The following is a 20,820-nucleotide window of genomic DNA, read 5'->3' as shown; positions in this document are numbered from 1 at the left end:
GTCTGTATAATAACCTTCTTAAGAGAAGAGCGTAGGGGTTTTCGATAGATTAATTTAAACGATTGTTATAATTATTTAAGTGCCGTTTTTTTAGTCCAAAATAGAGATTTTTCCTTCAAATGCATGCTAATTCCACAAAAATAAATATTTTTTAAATCCCCTACGTGTTTCTCTAGCTATTCTTATCTAGATTAAGAAAAAAATGTTTCTTTGTTCCAGATTAAAATTTGCACCCTCTGTGCTGCGTGCCGCGGAGCTCCTTCAAGAGAAACCACATTACAAAAATGTCTCCAATGCCGCCATTTTGTAAAATTTTTCGATCAAACTTTGTAGTTTTGTATTTTAGTATATATATATATATAATATATAAGTAATAACTTCCCAAATCAGAGTGATTGTTTTCCCTTTCTTTCTATACAAAAAAATTCTTTAAAAATCGTGTTTATTTTACGCGTGTAGAGTGGTGTTACCCCTTAATGTGACAGCAATTTTTATTAAGTATTAATAATACCGATACGAATTGTTTTATACGGATAATTACGAAGTACTTACTCCCTTGTTATGATTATTTTAAGCGCCACTGTGCATACTCAGCTGATCAATGGCTCTATTGTGAATGGGATTTTATTTATCATATTGTCAAATCCACAGCAATATCTTTGCTTTTCGTAAACAATCCCTTAAAACATATTAGTAAAATTATTTAACTTCGCGGTGTAAATTTCGAACTAGGAATGGGTGAGCGTAAAGGACAAAATAAGTATTACCCCCCGGATTATGATCCGAAGAAGGGGGGCCTCAACAAATTTCGCGGCACACATGCACTACGCGAGCGTGCCAGGAAAATTCATGTGGGTATAATTATAATCCGTTTTGAAATGCCCTACAACATTTGGTGCGATGGCTGCAAGAATCACATTGGCATGGGTGTGCGTTACAATGCGGAAAAGACCAAAGTGGGCATGTACTATTCCACACCAATATATAAATTTCGTATGAAATGTCACCTGTGCGACAATCACTTTGAAATACAAACGGATCCGGGAAACTTGGACTATGTGATATTATCGGGAGCACGTCGACAAGAAAACCGCTGGGATCCGCATCAGAACGAACAGGTTGTACCCGAAACCAAGGAAGTGCAGAAACGACTCTTTGATGATGCCATGTACAAGTTGGAACATCAGGCGAAGGATGTCAAAGCCGGCGAAGACGCGAAACCGGTGCTTGAGCGGTTAGTTGATCGTAATCGGAGCGTTTGGGATGACAGTTATGAAGCAAATTGTCGCTTGAGAGCGGAATTTCGGGTGAGTTACTACGCTACTTCTACAATAATGGACAAAGATTTTTATAAATGCTTTTTCAGGTAAAGAAAAAAGAACTAAAAGCGCAAAAAGAACTAGACGATCAATTACTTGCAAGGAATAGTCTTGATATAGCTCTTCTTCCCGAAACCGTACAAGATAAGCAAATGGCTGGGTTGATGATGCTCCAAAGCCAATCTGCACAAGAGCGCGAAGCTGAAAGACGTTTAGATATTCTAATGAAACCGGCACTACCAGGTGCTACGAAAACCACTTTCGGTGGATTGAAGCGTCAAAAAATACTCAGTACACATTTACAATTTGCTGATTTGGGTATTAAAAAGAAAACAAACAGTGCGTGTGAAGTTGTGGACCCAGCAAATAGCGGGCGAACAGAAGAAAAGTGTGATGAAACGGAAAGTTGTGATATAAGGGACAAGAAGTCTGTTGGGAGTGCGGAGACGTCAATGACGCATAAAGCAAAGCTTAAAACAGAGGAAGCCACGCTGATAGATTTGCCAAAAAGTTTAGCTTTGGTTTGTGACTATGATAGTTGTAGTGATACCGACAATAGTAATTAAATTAAATGATGCATATGAGATAGTTTTAATAAATTCATAACATTTAATTGAAAAAATACAAAAAAAAAAATATTTAGGATATATATAGCACTTCACATTATAATAAATAAACGTAAATACACTTGATCTTAGTTACTTGAATTATAATTCCGGTGGAACGCAGCCAGTATCACTGTTTCGATTGCTTCGAATGGATTCTCCATCATCATATAGTATGGCCAACGCACGTTCACAAAATTCGCTGCGATCCGTAAATTCTTTCAAACTATGACGAAAGTGAAAATATTTTATGGAAAGCAATTGTCTAATTATATTGGTGCAACTCACACTTTTTCCACTTCTCGTAGTTTCTTGTAATAGAAATTTCTTTCATTCAATACTATTGCAGTCTAAAAAGGATTCAATTGTTACAAACATATATGTCTAATTTTTACATATAATTGCACTTGTCTTTAGTACGAACCTGCTCGACCAACTCGCTTTGAGTTGACTTCAAAGCTTGCGTACTTCTTGGTGAGCCATTTTCATGATCACTACATTGTGTTGAATTTGCTGTTGGTGGAGTCATGCCGGAACCTTCTTGACTCAGAACTTTCTTCGTCGGTTTTTTGTTAGGGTGCATTTGCTGTTTCTGAGGAATTGTAACCTTCACGTTTTCCTTGCCAGCTGCATGCACATCATAGAACTTCTTGAACCACTGCAGAAACTCGAAATTATCTTGAAAACGTCCTTTTATTAATCGTTCAATGGGTACAGATTTCTCATAGTTTATTCGCGCGAATGCCATTTGGAAAAGCTTTAAATTATGCAGGAATTCATGCTCCAATTTTGCGTTGACTTTTATTTTTTTCAGTCCGACCGAATGTGGGAACATCATTTCCATCATTTGACAGTAAGCGACGCCTTGAACGATTAGTAATGCGTAAGCTTGTAAATATGTTTTTGTGGAATAATCTTCATCTATGTATGAGGGTATATTAATGAGTACCTGAGCAGAGATCCTCAATTTTCTTGTACTCGCCATTTACGGTGGTATTTACCCAACGCAATATTTCATGCCGTGACATTTTATCCGTCGAGGAATGTGTTAGGGCAACCGGTGCTTTGATGTCAGGCATGGCTTGAGTGCTCATCTGTAACAAATCTAAATCTTTACTTTAAACAATATGACTAAAAATATTTTAACACCAAGTTTCTATAAAACTAACGGAATTCGAATTACCAATGACTTTGGCGCTAAACAACGAGTTGGATAAAAGAAGAGGAAGAAAACGAACATTGTACAATGGGCAGAAAGGTAATTCAAAATAATCAAACAACAAAATTTCCCATCCCAGTAGGGAAATACATTTTTTGCTTAGGTTAATTTTGCAAATAAGTGCTAATGACGTGCAAACGATCTTTTGACAACACCGATGTCTCAATTTGTACATCTAAAAGAAATAATCAGAAAATGTAAGTGTCTACGAATTTTTACGATTCATTTTATTAACTATTTAGTGGCGGTTATCATGGCAATTCAACTCATATACGTACCGCGATTATCATAAATCAGTTTTTCACTGAAATGATAGAACTACACCGTTGTGACGTCACACACATAGCGATTCTGTCGAGCTTACTGGGAGCGAAAGAGATGAGTGCTACCTTTGTGAATATTTCGTTTTTGTTATAAGTAAGGTGCGTTTCATAAACATAGGACACAATTTTTGAACTACCATAAGCTCGCTTTTACTTTCCCGAGTAGCTTTTACTTGGCGTCATTTTAACAGTTATAGACTTAAGACTTCCATAAATTGCTTTTAGTGCGAAAGCTCACTCTATTTTGCAGAACCGTTATCTTTTTCTAATAAGCTGCACATTTGCTAGTCTTTTCGGCGTTTCATAATGATAAGACAATAGTCGAAAATAAGCTTCTGAAGTGATAGAAGGCGCTGATTATTAATTTGGATGACTTTAATTATAATTTTATTCAATTTAACCTAAAATGCCGAGCGGTTCAATATTATTACAAGAGGAGCGTGGAAAAATTTTGGCCCACAAGGATTTCCAGTTTGACAATCAATTTAATTGAAAAAAACAGGCAGAAGTCGTTGTGTTATCCGGATTTTTTTACGGAGTCCTGAGAATTACAACACTTTGAAGCCCGTTGGAAGAAAACCATCACTATCAAGTCGAGAACAGCGAGCAATCATAAGAAAAGCTGCTAACTCGCCTAAGTCTTGCACCAACTGGGCCGCTGTTGTTCAAAACTAGGTTTCAAAAACAACAGTTTGGCGCACATTACAGATGTGCAATCATTTAAAATTATCAAAAATAAGAAAAGGAACCCATCTTTTGCCTTAGCACAAGCTGGCGCGTCTTCAGTTTGCAGACAAACACCTAGACACCAACTGGGACACAGTAAGATATTTGGAATATTTTTAATGTTGCCCAATTTGATATACATTTTTAAGAAGGTTATATTTTTGGAAGAAAAAAAAAAATGGAACCTTGGTGGATCCGCTGGTTTTTTAAATTATTGGATAGATTTGCGCAAGAGCGCAACTTCGGTGGAGGTTCTGTTATGGTTTGGGCTGCATTCACATCGAAAGCAACTCTTGATTTACCGTTTACATCATCGCGAATGAACAGTGGGGATTACAAAAACATTTTGAAAAATAGTCTCCTTCCTTTTATTCAGGATAATCGGAAAGTGTCCTTCGTTTTTCAGCAAGACAACGACCGTAAGCAGGGAAATAAGACAGTATTTGACCGAATGTTCAATAGGAACTATGGGCTGGCCGGCGTGTTTTCCGGATCTAAACCCAATAGAAAATATTTGAGATATACATTTTATATAAAGTTTACGCCAACAATCGCCAATTTGACAACACCAACGAGTCTAAAGCGGCAATTAAGGTAGAATGGGTTTCTCAAGATGTAAATTTACTTTAAAAAATACCAGAAGCTTTGAAAAAAAAGTTATTTTGTGTCGCTCAAGCATAGAATACTAAAATATTCTAGACGACAGAAAAAAAAAAATCGAAAAAAGTATACTTTTGTTAAACGATCACTTTAATTAAACAGTGTCTTATCATTTTAAAACGCCTGGAAATGTTTTTGGTAAAAATTTTCTTTATGTCTTAAAAAAAGTTCTAAATTCTGTAATAAAACAGATGTGTAAAATTTTTATTTTTCTCTGAAATCTATAAATTAAAATGCTATGTTAAATTAGGGGTGTCTTATGATTATGAAACGCACCTTCTTATTTACCGTTGGTTTATTTCAGTACAGATTGACGTTAGTTTTGTTCGCTAAGAGTTCTGTCAGTCAAGACTTTATAGCATTGACAGACGGCGGCGTTAATTGGGATAACCGGCGCAGCTAATTCTGATAAAAATTGTAATGTGACAGGCAGTTGTTACGCGGATTAGTGAACAGCTGATTTGTTTATTGGATAGATTTGTTAGTAAAAGATGGATCGCAGGCAACAAATACGGGTATTAGCTGCCATGAAACTAAGAAATAATTATTTAATAAAAAAATCTTAAATTGCTATTTCTCAAACTGTGCGAAAATATAAAAACAATTAACATAATTTCCAACGTGTTAGTGCAAACTACGAGGGCGGATCAATAAGTCCGTGACTTTTTGTATTACCGACCTCTTTACTGAAAAAGAAATACTGCTCCTGTCAACAGGCATCTGTCAGTTGACTCCTGTCAAAATTTGAACGTGCTGCGTCAGTAAGTTTGTGTTTTACAGCTACCTTTATCAGACTACCCAGTAATTCACAGTCGACCACAAACGCAATCGTGTAACAACTTCACAGTAAGATTTGGCGTTGTTTAATCGCAATATGGAGGAGTTTTTGCACCGTTTTGTTACCGTGGACGAAACATGGATCCATCACCACACACCAGAGACCAAACAACAGTCGAAACAGTGGGTTTCTAAGGGTGAATCGGCTTAATAAGCACACGAAATTCAGTTTTTTTCATTTTCTCCTCAAATTACTGGGTAGTCTGATAAAGGTAGCTGTAAAACACAAACTTACTGACGCAGCACGTTCAAATTTTGACAGGAGTCAACTGACAGATGCCTGTTGACAGGAGCAGTATTTCTTTTTCAGTAAAGAGGTCAGAAATACAAAAACTCACGGACTTATTGACCCGCCCTCGTAGCGTTGCATGTAGTCTTTCTTGTTCTTCTCTATAAAAGTTTCATTATTTTTCATTCACAATGTATATTAAGTGTCAGTTTACGGCAATGTTGCCATCGAAAATTCCCCTAATCCGCTTAAATTATGAGAATTAAGTGTAGTTGCCAATCCTCATTTGTTGCACTTAATGCCTGAGATAAACCCGAATTAAGTCATTAATCCCGATTAACGCTACCGTCTGTCTAGGCTATAACTGTTCTGAGCTGTCAAAGTAAATCGAATAGTTAGGAAACAAAAAGGAAAACGTAATCGCATTTCAATATTGCTGAATATACAATTATTGAAATATAAGAAAAGAGGAGAAGGTTTTTATATATTATATAACAAGTAATCCTAATTTAGGAACTATGACTATGCCGCGATCGAATTTGGGCATTTGGAGGAATTTCCTGGAGTAAAATATTTATATTTAAAAGGACAGAAAGACCGCGCTTGACTCAGACTCTATATTTGATAGACTTTATATTTTCTCCTCCTTCGACGGAGAGTCGAATGTTATGGATGAATGAAAAATAAACGAATGAACAGCCGATGACTTATTTTTTGTAGCTCTATCCAGGAACTCAAAACACAAGCTGCTGTGGCGTAATTTTTGATGAGCTATGAGAAATAGTTGGGTGTCAAATAGCAAATATTTCTACACAATAACAAAAAGTTAGGTTAGGATTGAAATGAGTAAACATATAAACGAGTTAAGGGGTTATATTCCTTGTGTTGGTCTAAAAAATCGAAAAGTTTTTTATGGCATATTCTAAAAGTACATCATCTTAAAAATATAAATTCAAAAAATCATAAATATCGGAGCACTAGAACGAAAGTTACAGACTGTGGATGCACGCGACCTTATCCATAAATGAAGTGCACGCAAAACTTTAGACGCGATTATCTCGAAGTCGTGTTTTTTGAAAATTACCATCGCGGTAATCTTTATTTATCAAAAACTATTTGACCGATTTGCATAAACTTTTTTTTTAAACTATTCGAAGTTACAACCTCGTAAATCTGAACGGTTCACTTTTTATAAATATTTGCATAGTTCGCTGGAATTAATTCTTTTTTTAATTTTTCGACCCCCCTCAAAAATCGTTTTTTTGGTGCAAAGCGGTTTTCATATCGAGAAAAAATTTTTTTGGGTAAATAAACCGTTCAGATTCACTAAAAACATTTTTCTACAATAATCATTTAATTTTTTTGATTTCAGTTGAGCTGCTCATGCGCTACCGTGATCACCGCAAGCCTCTTCTAAAAAACAGCGTTTCGGGGGAGGGGCGAAATCAACAATAAATAATAACATTTTTAAAATAAAAACACCAAAATGAATTCTTCGAGAGCTACCCTTCAGTATTAAATATAAGTTCTACAACACATTTAAAAAAAATTATGACAATCGTCCATTTTTTCGGGCTCACAAGGTATAGGTATAACCCCTTAAATAAAGAAATTTAAATATAACTGCAAAATTACGCCTGTTTAACAACTGATTCAGGGCTGGATAATTTTCTTATTTTTCCGCGGGATGGCATTTTCGCGATTACTGATTACTAATCGTTACTGACGCTTGAAGTGAATATCGTGCAATTCACTTGGCAGGCATATGCAGAAGCCTTCAGCAAGATCGAAGAGAACTGAGTTGATTGTTCCCACGGGAGTTGGTTCTACGTACCCGAAACGATCCGGATTTATATCCGGCCAAGGACTGTAACTTCAGCAGCATACCCTGAATATAAAGGGTAGTTAAGCTTCAAGGGCCGGTGTTGATTTTGAATAAAATAAAATTTTTTTTAGAAAATTATTGCCATTTCTCTTTACTATGATAATATTGATATGACTCAATTACGTATGGAATAAAATATCGGCCAAATGGCCGCCACAGCCTCGGCGGCACACCACCATCCGATGGTTCAAATTTTCGATGACGCTGAGGCATAATTGGGGTTCTATGCCGTTAGTGTGCCGAATTATCTCATCCTTTAGCTCTTGAATTGTTGCTGGCTTATCGACGTACACCTTTTCTTTCAAATAACCCCGAAGAAAGAAGTCCAACGGTGTCAAATCACATGATATTGGCGGCCAATTGACATCGCCGCGACGTGAGATTATTCGGCCATAAAATTTTTCGTGCAAAAGAGCCATTGTTTCGTTAGCTGTGTGACATGTGGCACCGTCTTGTGGAAACCACATATCGTTCACATCCATATCTTCCAATTCAGGCCATAAAAAGTTCGTTATCATCTCACGATAGCGAACACTATTCACAGTAACTGCCTGACCGGCGTCATTTTGGAAAAAAATACGGCCCAATGATGCCACCGGCCCATAAACCGCACCAAACAGTCATTCTTTGTGGGTGCATTGCTTTTCGGCAATCACTCTTGGATTATCATTCGCCCAAATGCGACAATTCTGCTTGTTGACGAATCCACTGAGATGAAAATGTGCCTCATCACTGAAGATGATTTTCTTCGATATGCATTTTGATTTGAACGCCCGTTTTCATAATAAGCCTGAATAACTTTAACGCGTTGCTCGATTATGTATCTTTCCATGGTTCAAATTGAGTTAGTCTGAAATTGAAATATGTCAAATGAAATGCAGAAAAAAACTTGACGTTTAGGTGTGGTTCACATTCAACATCGGCCCTTTAAATTTAACCAGCCTTTATATGGAGAATGCTTATGCTGCTACAACAACAACAACCACAGAATTGAGCTGACAGGATGTACTACAGCGGAGTCGCTTAAATTAGATCGTGTTCCGTAAAATGAGAAATTGAGTTTTGTTAGTTTTATACCTTTCCTTTAACATTGGAACAGTTTCTATATGACTTTGATTCAAATTATAATTTCTTTTTGTTTATAAACAATATTTATTAAAAACTTCCAAATAAAAAAACTAGCTATACATATAAAGGCGCATCTATTAAAGGTGGTATCGGCAAATCAGCTGATTTGTTTTTTTCTTTCGCCGTGTCCATGTGGCTGTCAACCCAGAATGAATCAAGGCGAATTCATTTTTTGTTATCTACTTTTCCAATACTTTGCTTTGACAATCAAAGGTACAAAATAGTGTTGTTGGTCTAGTGCTACCACCATTAATGAATGCGCCTTGGTACTCACCCATTTTTACTTTTTATTATTCATAAATAAAAGGAAACATCCATTAACCTTAGATGTGTAAGCCCGTTTTATTTTTATCTGTTTTTAATCTGTTTTAAGAGACTTAAATTAATCTATATTTGAACTAACCTTTCAGCTAAATGAGTTTGCTAAATTTCTCTACTTTTTTGACAAATTCTATGAAGTCCGCGTGCAACAACTCGGGCATTTCCAGTGCAATGAAGTGGCCACCTTCTTTAAAATATGTGCTATGAATTAAATTGCGATATTTATCCTTCAACTGACTATCCTGGCAGTGTATAAAATCATGCTTGAAACGCGCACAACCAGTTGGCACATCTGTCGGAACCCGATTCATTTGCAGGCTAATTTGTTGCTGAGAAAAGTTTTCAGCAAATATGCGCGACGAAGTTGTTATAGAATTAGTCAAGTAATATATCATTACATTATCGAGAAGTGCGTCTAAGGTGAAACGCTCATTCAAGCCGCCATTCACATACAATTTATAATTTCTATTGGTTAGAGACGACCATTTCTCCAATATGTAAGCAGCCAAGCCGACGGGATTATCGGTGAGCACAGCCCCAATCGTGTCAGGTTTCGTAGCCTGCAGATGATAGTAGCCAGTTTCTTCAGCTAAATGTTTTAATAGTTTCGTATGTGGGAAAATGTTTTCCTCAAATCCATGCGTACCGAAGAAATTCGTAAACATTATATTAAAAAAGCCTTTCATGAAAGATCTACCCGTGAGCACAGTGCATAAATTAGAATGGTATCCATATACATTCTCTGGAAATAGGGTAGCTATATGAGAACCAATTAACGATCCCAAATCGCCACCCTGAATGAAGAATTTGTTATAGCCCAACCGCAGCATCAGATTGCGCATCATGACGGCCACTTCAACCGGACCTAGGCCCTCTCTCGATGTTCCCTGTAAAAGTAAGAAGATTTAAATAGTAAAAAAAATTAAATAGTAATAAAATTTATTAAGATTTACTTGCGACCATGCAAAGCCCGGTAAGCTGGGAACCACCACATTGAAAATGTATTTGTTGTTTTTATCTAAGTGTGTCTGATGGAGTTTGTGTATGAGAGTGTAAAATTCACGTATTGAGCTGGGCCAGCCATGCAGAAGGAGCACTGGATAATGATGTTTGCCCACTTTGTTCTCATCGTAAACCATCAAATGTAAAAAATGCATACGCAAGCTGTAATAAGAAAATCGATTAGAAAAAATGTACGTATGGGTATCCACACCTCAGCCTGTGAGTTATAAGCGTTAACTCAATGCTAAAAGGATGAGCGAAACAGATACAGAAACGGCTTGGTGACGTCATTAGAGCGCCCAAAAAGGGTTGTTATATCAGAAACACTCGTTGCTATGCATCTACAGTACAATTCCTCTTAACCGGTCAACTCGGGACTGTATTCCTTTCCGGTTGCCGTTTTGGCCGGTTAATCCGAAGTGTACTTGTATAATATATTGTATACATACATACATATAAAAAAATGGAGAAACATTTTTTACATATTTATGTATTTCATATTTACATATGTTAATGTGTTACATCAATAAAATATAAATAAGTGTAATAATTATTTTTTGAAAAAGTCTGTGATTTTCTTCTGTTTTTTTAACCTTCAGTGAATTTCTGAATGCGACATCCCTCCATTTTCTAATCACCAAAACGTCTAGTGCTGTTGACTCATGTTGCTGCTCTATGTATTTCAATGTAATTTCCATCACATTTTTGGCTTCTTCATGAGAAACTGTTTTCTCCTCTTCAACGTCACTACTCTCATCATCTTCCTCTTGTTCTTTGTTTGCTAAATCTATGATTTTGTCATCATTCAAAAATTCATTTTCAAAGTGTTCGTCACAGTTTATCATCCAATTTTCCACATCTTCTGCCTGTAATGATTCGTTACCCGATAACTTTTGAAGGTCTTGTAAAGTAGATTTGTTTTCTTTTCCTTTAGTCCCTGCTATATTCGAGATCACAATTAGATTCTCAACATCGGCCAAAGTTTTCTCCAAGACTTAACAAACGTTGAAGAAGGCATTTCTTGAAATGCTGTAGCTAACATTTAGATAACGTCCTTGATATTGATTTTTTTCATGACTTCTAAAAGACCTTTGTCTTCACTCTCCGAATGTTGCAGAATTTCAGAAACAAGTTTACGCCTGTATCGTCTTTTTAAGCTTTCGATCACTCCTTGGTCCATTGGTTGCACTAAGCTTGTCACATTAGGAGGAAGATAAACAAATTTTATGTCATCTACAGCGCAGTCATGAGGATGAGTTGGAGCATTATCTAGAATTGCTTAAATAGGCAAGTTTACACTTTTTAAATGTTTTTTAACTTTTGGAACAAACTCCAAATTAAACCACTCTTTAAACAAGTCTGAATTCATCCATGCTGATTTTTGTGACTTATAATAAACCGGAAGGGAAGATGGATTCAAGTTTTTGAATGCTCGTGGTTTAGCAGACTTGCCAATAACGAAAAGAGGAATTTTATGAGTCCCTGCTGCATTCGAACAAACGGCCACTGTAATACGTGCTTTGTTCTTTTTGAAGCCAGAGGCAGACTGTTCATGACTGCCTAGAAAAGTTGTTTCTGGTAACATTTTAATGTTTAGCCCGGTCCATATTAAGTCGTCCATATTATAGACTTGTTCTGGAGATAATTCCTCTGTTTTAAGCATTTCACCAAACTTAGTCTTGAATTCTGTCGCACCAGAAGTATCAGCAGACATTTTTTCTCCACTTACATGTGCGAAATGAATTCCGTGTCGCTTCTTCCATCGATTAAGCCAACCATCACTTGCCACAGAGTCACCTCCAATATTAATCTTCTGGTGGATAGCCAAAGCTTTTTCTTTCAAAATTGGGCCGCCAATCGGTGTACCTCTTCGACATTCCTGAAGAAACCAGATCCACAAAGCTTTATCGACGACCTCGCAAATCGGTTTTTTTCTCGTACAACGGCTACCCAAATTTCTATCAGATTCCATTTTCGAGCAAAACTCCTCAATGGAACGCCTATCTCTTCGCCAGTCATTTACAGTGCTTTTTCCAACATTAAATTCTGCACATATTTTCGCTACAGATTCACCATTATCAATCCGCCTTAGCACTTTTAAACGTGTATCCATCGAAACCACAATTCGTTTGCGCTTTGCACTCATTGTTAAGGAAAGAACGATGTTATGTCCGTACCCACAGCAAAAACAAACCAAATTGATCAAAACGACAAATGACAAAATCCTATCTAACATCGTTTATAGTTTACTTCGCCGGGATCTCCCCGTAATATCGGGGAATCCCAGCCGCATCGCCTCGTCGGTGAATTTCTTGGAAAATATTGCATTGCGCTCGGCTGTTGTAAACAGGCCGGTTAATCCGTCGACCGGTTAATGCGAAACCGGTTAAGAAGAATTATACTGTATTAATAATGCGAGATCGTACAAGGATACATTCCATATTGCATGCATATTTGGTCGTCTAGAAGAATTGATGAAAAAACCTTTAAACGAGCCTTTATACAGCTCGTTTTGGAGGCATCTACTTCTGAGGTGCAGAAGTGGTTTGAAAATTGGTTGAAGCGAATACAGAAGTGCTTTAACTTCCAAGGTGAAAATTTTGGAAAACAATAAAGCCATTTCATTAAAAAGTGTGATTCTCGTATAAGAAATTTTTCAAATTTCTTTATATGGAATAAAATAGGTCTGTTCATGAAGCAAATAATATAGTTTGTAACAATTGCCAAAAAAAAAAAAAAAAATTACAAAATGTCGAGTTTGTTTTGGTGTTCATGTATCCAAAAAACTTGCGAAGTAGGGGAAAGTGAGGGAGCAAAATAACATTTCATTTTGAGGAGAAGCATCAATTTTTTACTGGATATTTGCAAGTGAGAAAAACAGCTGATCGCAAAGTAAAAATAAAAACGAATTCAAATTTGCGAATTGACTCAAATTTATGAATTTAAGTAAACAATTGTGATTAAAATGGAAAGTACATTCTGCTCGGATGACATCCTTAAAACTATCAACCTCCATTCTTTCCACTTGAAAAAGGTTGAATGGTCTCAATTTAATCATCCATACACCCTTATAAATCCTGATTGTAAAAAATCCCTATTCCCAACTTCCCTTTCCAAACACCAGATCACAACTTTCAAAAGTCTGAGACTCGGTCATACTAAAGTAACACACGAACATTTTCTTCTCGGCTCTCCTTCCCGGATTTGTTAGTTTTGTGGAGTTCATCTCTCAATCGAACATATTCTAGACTAACACTACCACCAAACGAACTACTGCATTCGGAACTATGGTACCAACCACTCTATTAAATAATGTTACTTTTGACAATGTGATTAAAATATACAATTATATGAATAGTATTAATATAATATATCAGACCATATTTAAATTGTACAGTTAGAAATAATTCATTTTGTAATAGTCATTAAGCACTGAAGGCCCTAGTAGTTAGTGTGCTAATTAAGTTAGGGTTATATTGTATATATGTATATATCTTCTATAAATAATAATAATACAGGGTGGCTGATGAATTTTGCTACATTAAGAAACTCAAATAACTTTTTTTTAGTGTATGGAATTCATTTTTTTTTTTTAAGTTGAAGGTCATTAAATTTTATTAAATGTAGCTTAACTAGTTTTAAAAATAATTGAATTTAAATGCCCCCCATGCTCGTTGACACAAGTGCGGCATCTTAGTAAAAAGTTGTTCATTGCTGCTTTGAGAGTTGCGACAGGAATAGCCGCAATTGTTGCCCGAATGGATTGTTTTAGTTCATCCAAATTTGTTGGCTTTGTTTTATAAAGTTCTTGTTTACATAAACCCCACAAGAAAAAGTCAGGTGCAGTAAGGTCAGGCGACCTGGGGGGCCAACGAAATTCGGAGTTTCTTGAAATCAGTTTATTGGGAAATTTTCGTCGCAACTCTGTCATAACAGTCTGGGCTCTGTGAGACGTTGCCCCATCTTGTTGAAACCACACAGAGTTGAAAGGAATTCTCTTTCGGCGTAGTTCTGGATAGAAAAATTCTTTCAGCATTTTCAAATAACGGTCTCCAGTAACCGTAACGGTGTGACCATTTTCTTCAAAAAAATAAGGCCCGACAATACAGCGTGAAGAAACCGCACACCACACTGTCACGCGAAGAGGATGCAATTCCGTCTCGTGGAGTATCTGTGGGTTAGAAGTACTCCATATTCGACAATTTTGTTTGTTCACATTGCCGTTTAAATCGAAATGGGCCTCATCAGACATGAAAAGGCAGTTTAACATGTTTTGGTCTTCTTCCACCATTTGCAGGATCTTCTGGCAAAATTCCAATCGAATCGGCAAGTCTGCTGCATTCAGTTTGTTAACCATTTGAATTTTGTAGGGAAATAAGTCTAAATCTTTGTGCATTATTGTTTGCAAAGACTGTCGGCTGACACCAAGTTGAGCAGATAAGCTTCTTGTTGAAACCCTTGGATTGCCTTGTATAGCTGCAGCTACAGCAGCGATCGCTTCCTCCGTCCGAACTGGTGGGTTTCGATGATAAGGCCTTCTTGCGACTGTTCCTTGCTCAGCAAAATTATTCACCAGTCTCATTATGGTCCATCTGCTCGGGGGATCGCCGCCAAACATCCGCCTGTACTCTCTCTGTACCAAAACTACGGACTCCAGTGCGTGATAGCGGCGGACTATCCAATTGTTTGCGTGTCCCAGTTATCCATTTTAATAAATTTTAAAGATCAATCTGCAAATTCAAACAAAAATGGAACAGATAACTTAAAAAGAAAAAAAGTTATTCAATTTTTTTTTGGTAGCGGCTTTCATCAGCCACCCTGTAAAATGGAAAGTGTAAATAAATTTATTTTAGATAAAATGTATAAGGTTTATTTGAAGTCATATATTGAATACGAATTGGGCAATCTTATAGAGGAATGTACTTCTGAGCCACAGTCTGCAGTCCCCGTTGCTGCAGTTTCCGAAATTCACATCGAAAGCATTGAAGGTATCTTTTGAGTTTTATGCTTGTACTTCTTGGTTATTAAAAAGGAAAATATCAATGAAAATATGTATGAAGAAAGCTGTGATTGCTAATGGAATGTTCTTCAACTGACAGCGAAGATGGAATAGAACAAATTATTGTGAACAAAATAAAATCATGCCAAGCTCTGTCTTCACTGACGGTTCCAAGATGGAATCGGGAGTCGGAGCAGGGGTTCTCTCTAAATCAGCAAATTTATCTATCTCCTTGAAACTGCCGAATACTGCTAGTGTTTTTCAAGCAGAAGTCTTTGCGATCCTGCAGGCATGCAAAATGCTTAGGGAACGCGAGAGCGAGGCAGATGTTAACATTTTCTCCGATAGTCAAGCCGCGATTAAGGCTCTGACGACGCCATGGTGCAGAACGAAATTAGTAAACTCCTGTAAAGAGGAGATCAAATCTCTTAGGTGTGCGGGTAACCAATTTCTCTGATCTGGGTTCTAGGACATAGGAACACAGAGGGATGTGAAATTGTTGAGAAGCTTGCCAGAAGGGAAACTGAATTGACCTCAGAGACCTCCTACCCGGTCATCGGCATCCCCCTGACAGGTGTTAAAGGGGAATTGCACACATTATTTCTGAGAAAAGCGCTGAAAAGATGGTGCTCTATTTCTTAATGTGCTATTTCGAAAATTTTTTGGCCCCAATACGATATACGAAGGACTCAGAAAGTCCTTGGACTTCTCGCCATTTAATTTTCAAATTCGTGGCTGTGTTTACCGGTCACTGGACCATGGGCAGACACGCGGGAAAGCTAGGATTGCCATTTCCCCCATTGCAGAAGTTGTAGGGACCATTCAGAGAAGGAGACTGTAGAGCATTTTCTCTGTAAAAGTTCGGGTTTGGCAGCTAGACGATTAAAATCACTGGGTGCTCCTCTGTTCGACAGCCTGGGGCAGTGCGCCAACCTAAATCCAATCAGTCTCTTCCATTATATCAACAGCTCTGGCTGGCTGTAGATATCTGCCTGTTGGAGGTCTCATAATGGTATCAAAACGGCGCTTTAGTTCTACTTGAGGAGTGCCAGACTGGCACTTCAACCATTTCACCTACCTACCTACCTAAGCTCGTTATTTTGCATTTTATTTGCTTAATTTTTTTCTTAATTTTCAAATTTTAACTTTTTTTGATTATTCTCGCCTGATTTTGCGTTCATGTACCTATCATAATTTTTTTTATATTTTTCTCTTTGAGAGCGAATTCTCGGATATTAGGTTGCTGGCAAGTTACTTGATAATTTTTATATGATACTTATGTATACTAAATTGAAAGGGCACATAATCGCATACCCAGGATTTTTTAAGTAGTTTTAAATATTGATAAATTTTTTTTGAGTTATATGGATTTTGTTGTAGTATGAATAATGTTAAAAAAAAAACTAAGTAAAATTAAATAAAAAATAAATAAATAGTCAAAACTGTTCAACCACCATCTATTCGTCGACTGCAAGGCAGCCTGTGTTAGCCTGATTCGCGATCAACTCATAATGTCGGAGTTCGGTATCCCTGCTAAGCTGACACGGCTGTGCAAAATGACGTTGAGCAGCACACAAAGCTCCGTTAAGATAGGAAAATACCTCTCCGCATCTTTTGACATCGTTCGAGGTTGCAGACAAGGTGGCACGCATTGTCATGCGATCTCTTCAACTTTGTTATGGAGAGTGTGGTTCGCAGAGCGGAGGTAGAACGAAACGCCACTTTTTCTATAAAAGTGTCTAGCTCCTTGTGTATGCTGATGACATCGATCATACCAAGCGGAATGTCGCCGCCGCATTTACGGCTATTGAAAAGGTGTTCGCACGATTGGTTTTGACGCTAAAAGAGCGCAAAATCAAGCATATGCTGGCGCTTTGCAGGGAGTCGCGGCGTTTGAAAACACAGATCGAAGTTAAAAACTATAAATACATTGTTGTCATAAAGCGTTTCACATATCTTGGTTCCGCTATTACCAGCAACAACGACGTCAGCCTTGAAATCAAGCGAAGAATAGCTCTTGCCAATAGGTGCTACTTTGGGCTAAGTGCGCAATTGAGTAGTCAAGTCCTCGCGCGACAAACGAAAACAATACTCTGCAAGACGCTCATCATCCCGTCGCTTTTCTATAGCGCTGAAGCTTGGACGGTCAAACAATCAGATGTTTGATGCTCTTGGAGTTTTCGGGAGGAAAGTATTTTGCAAGATTTTTGGCCCTGCTCGCCTAGATGACGATTACCGTATACGAATGAATCACGAGCTGTATGAACTTTAGGGAGATAGGGACCTAGTCAAACGAGTCATCCTGCAGCGATTTAGGTGGGCGGGGTCATGTCGTCCGTATGGAAGGAAATCCTCCGGCGAAGAAGGTATTTGAATTGGGAATTAGCGGTCGACAGATCCAAATTGAAAATGATCTGGTTTCTTTTGACTTAAGAAACTGGAAAAGGTGTGCAGAAAACAGAGACACCTGTCGAGACACTATTCGGCAGGCTGTAACTCGGTAACGGGTTGTTACGGCCAATATCTAGCGCTGCTATTATTGTGAGCACAGGTGTAAATATATCTCAATCACAGTGCCAATTGCTTGCTCCATTTTCCGCAAAAATTTTTCTTCTTACGTATTTAATGTACTCGTATATTCCAAATATAAAGGGTGGTTAAATTTCAAGGGCCGATGTTGAATGTGAACCACACTTAAACGTCAACGACACCGTTGGACTTCTTTCTTTGGGGTTATTTGAAAGAAAAGGTGTACGTCGATAAGCCAGCAACAATTCAAGAGCTAAAGAATGAGGTAATTTGACACATTAACGACATAAAACCTCAATTATGCCTCAGCGTCATCGAAAATTTGGACCATCAGATGGAGGTGTGCCACCGAGGGCGCTACTACTATTTGGCCGATATTTTGTTCCATATGTAATTGAGCCATACCAATATTATCCTAATAAAGAGAAATGACAATAGTTTCATAAAAAAATTGTATTTTATTCAAAATCAACACCGGCCCTTTAAACTTAACCACCCTTTATGAAACCAATCGGCACACAAATACGATTTTTCGGAATGTCTCGAAGCCACTTGCGGGATCCAAGCGAACTCAAATCAAACTGCAGAGACGCACGCATTAGCTCACCAATCGAATGACCGGTTAAGGTGTCCATCAACTACAAACTTACTAGCAAAACAAAAAAATTTACATTTATTATAAGGCGATTATCCCACGGATGCAGAAAATTCCTGCTGATAAGAGCTACACCGTCGTGTGAGGGCTTTGCCAGCTTTTAACGGCTATCCATTTAAACCTTTTACATATAAATAAAAAATATTCAAATTTCACTTACCCTTGAATTTCGGTGGTGAAATGATTGAATTGCCATAGGAATAATTCACGTTCGCGCCAACGTGGCAAGTACTTATCGCGCCAATATTTGACGATTTTTTGCAATTCTTTAGTGTTAAAACCATTTTTAAAATTAGAGTTCTCCAATGGCTCGGTCAAACGCAGTGTGCGATTCAACTGTTCACGTAGATCATCAATAGTCTGCATTATATAAAAATGGATTTGTTTAGTCTTTACCTCTCCACGCCATTAACTACTTATTGCTTACCGCATCCGGGTACATCAGCTTATTGCCGATCACCTCGGATGTGTTCTTTAAATATGCGGCCCAGTCGTCTGGCGGATCGCCATCGCCCCACCATTGCTGTAGAGAAACCTCAGGCTTTTCCACATCGAAGCTTATTCTTGCGCCGATGTAATTGTATATAAACACGCACACACAAATTAAGCCGAATATCCGCACATATCTTCCGCTTAACACATCCATTCTGGTTAAATTTTAAGTTTTACTGAAACTCGAAAGGGCGCAGCTTTCACAGAAATCGAATTCTAGCCACTTTGCACTGACGACCGGCACCACTCTTTGGCGTTGGTTGTGGTTTATGGCGGCCGTTCACTGAGATTGCGAGTGCGCTACAAGCCAAATAGGCGGACTGCTTTGTTATCGGTGGTCGGCGGGTTGAATTTAGAGAGATCGACACGTTTGTTTGTTCACTCGGAACAACAACGAAAAAAAAAAATGGGTGTATGTGGAGTGTACGCGCACCTTGGCTGCACGATTGACATTTTCGAGTGCTTCAAATTGATAAGATGTGTTGGAATATTGAAAGTATTTAGTGGTATGCGTGAAAGGATTAAGATGTTTTATGACTAAAACGATAAAAAATTTGAATCAAATATGCATTCATAGATACATAAATAAATGAGAAGGAGTAGATTTTTAGCGTATCTGTATAAAAGATGAGGAACACTTGGAATATCAGAAATATTAACTATGTACATTTTTTTTTTAATTTTATTTCCTTTCATTGACCATAAATAACTGATTTATTTCCAATGTTTTATATACCCATACATATTTACACCGTATTTGCGTAAATTTTGTTGAAATTCCCAAACCATTCAAATAAGTTTTATGACTATGACTATATTTGACCAGGCTGTAGCTCATTTCAGCAGCAGGCAAATGTGCATTTGCGATTTCTTTGCCTATCTTATCGATCTACATACATACATACAAGCAACGCGCGCTCCCTTCGGTGTCCAGTTATCTTTTGGTTACTGTTACTTAACCCATTACAGCCTAATGGGTATTTAAATACTCATGAATCGGTGCTCATGCAAGATGTTTTTTTATAAACCATTCTAAAAAATGCTGTTGAATAGAGCTCTAAAGCAAAGTTATAGGGTGCGTCGGAAATTAAAAAAAAATGTGCATAAAAACATGCATAATCAGAAAAGGTGGCTCAAAATTAATCATCCAATTTTGTTTTTGAATAACTTTTTTTAGTAAAGAAAAAAATAATAATTTCGAGTGATGGATGAAGCCTGGCCGTAAAACTTTTCACATTTCCAGAGACGGTTCTAAAACTTTGTACGGAGTGGGAGCGGGCATTTACTGCTCAAACACTAGGGATTAGGCAGCTTATCAAACTGCCAGACCAGAGCAGTATTTTCCAAGCGGAAGTTTTTGCTGTGGGTAAAGCCGCACAAAAACAAGAAGAAACTCAATAATTAATAAATATGTAGAGGGTGTTTTTTAGAGGTTAGGTTTTCAAGATGATAAAACGTATATAATTTAATGCTATGGCCAAGAATTTAGCTTTATTATAAAGATAAGGGTTTGCCATTATGTTTTAAAAATGATTTCGGGCATGTGGCCGCCGCGGCTGGCTCGAATAAATTCTAGCCGAGAGGCCCAATTTTCGACCACTTTTTGCAGCAATTGGGGCCGTATGTCAGCAATAACGCGCCGAATATTCTCTTCCAAGATGTCAATCGTCTCGGGCTTATCTGCGTAGACAAGCGACTTCACATAGCCCCACAAGAAATAGTCCAGCGGTGTTATATCGCACGATCTTGGAGGCCACGCCACAAGTCCACGGCGCGAGATAACGCGCTAACCAAAAGTTTCCTTCAATAAATCGATTGTTGCGTTGGCTGTATGGCATGTAGCGCCGTCTTGTTGGAACCAAAGGTCGTCCACATCAACATCGTCCAATTC

At 37.6% G+C, this 20,820-nt stretch overlaps 3 protein-coding genes across 4 annotated transcripts; 1 reads left to right on the top strand and 2 right to left on the bottom strand.

Annotated features, from left to right (window-relative positions):
• The first annotated feature begins 630 nt into the window (after positions 1-630).
• On the top strand, positions 631-1,962 carry LOC129245857 (coiled-coil domain-containing protein 130 homolog). The gene is made up of 2 exons (XM_054884280.1): positions 631-1,307; positions 1,367-1,962. The coding sequence occupies exons 1-2, from the start codon at positions 735-737 to the stop codon at positions 1,883-1,885; spliced, it is 1,092 nt and encodes a 363-aa protein (XP_054740255.1). The 5' UTR covers positions 631-734; the 3' UTR covers positions 1,886-1,962.
• LOC129245858 (microtubule-associated protein RP/EB family member 2) lies at positions 1,947-3,130 on the bottom strand. 2 transcript variants are annotated; one of them, XM_054884281.1, is made up of 4 exons: positions 2,874-3,130; positions 2,349-2,812; positions 2,213-2,274; positions 1,947-2,150 (listed from the first exon to the last, which is right to left on the bottom strand). In XM_054884281.1, exons 1-4 carry the CDS (start codon positions 3,016-3,018, stop codon positions 2,027-2,029), a joined length of 795 nt encoding a protein of 264 aa, XP_054740256.1. In that variant the 5' UTR covers positions 3,019-3,130; the 3' UTR covers positions 1,947-2,026. The 2 variants fall into 2 exon arrangements, with proteins under 2 accessions (XP_054740256.1, XP_054740257.1); XM_054884282.1 differs by having other exon boundaries at positions 2,349-2,788.
• A 6,118-nt stretch (positions 3,131-9,248) lies between these two features.
• Positions 9,249-19,199, bottom strand: LOC129246143 (juvenile hormone epoxide hydrolase 2-like). Its single transcript, XM_054884713.1, has 4 exons — positions 18,865-19,199; positions 18,598-18,797; positions 10,206-10,416; positions 9,249-10,139 (listed from the first exon to the last, which is right to left on the bottom strand). The coding sequence occupies exons 1-4, from the start codon at positions 19,081-19,083 to the stop codon at positions 9,342-9,344; spliced, it is 1,428 nt and encodes a 475-aa protein (XP_054740688.1). The 5' UTR covers positions 19,084-19,199; the 3' UTR covers positions 9,249-9,341.
• Between the last annotated feature and the right edge of the window lie 1,621 nt (positions 19,200-20,820).

This window comes from Anastrepha obliqua, chromosome 4 (assembly GCF_027943255.1).
Source record: "Anastrepha obliqua isolate idAnaObli1 chromosome 4, idAnaObli1_1.0, whole genome shotgun sequence".
Classification (NCBI taxonomy): Eukaryota; Metazoa; Arthropoda; class Insecta; order Diptera; family Tephritidae; genus Anastrepha; species Anastrepha obliqua.
The sequence above is the reverse complement of the archived record's forward strand: the minus strand, read 5'-3'. Positions and strand labels throughout refer to the sequence as shown.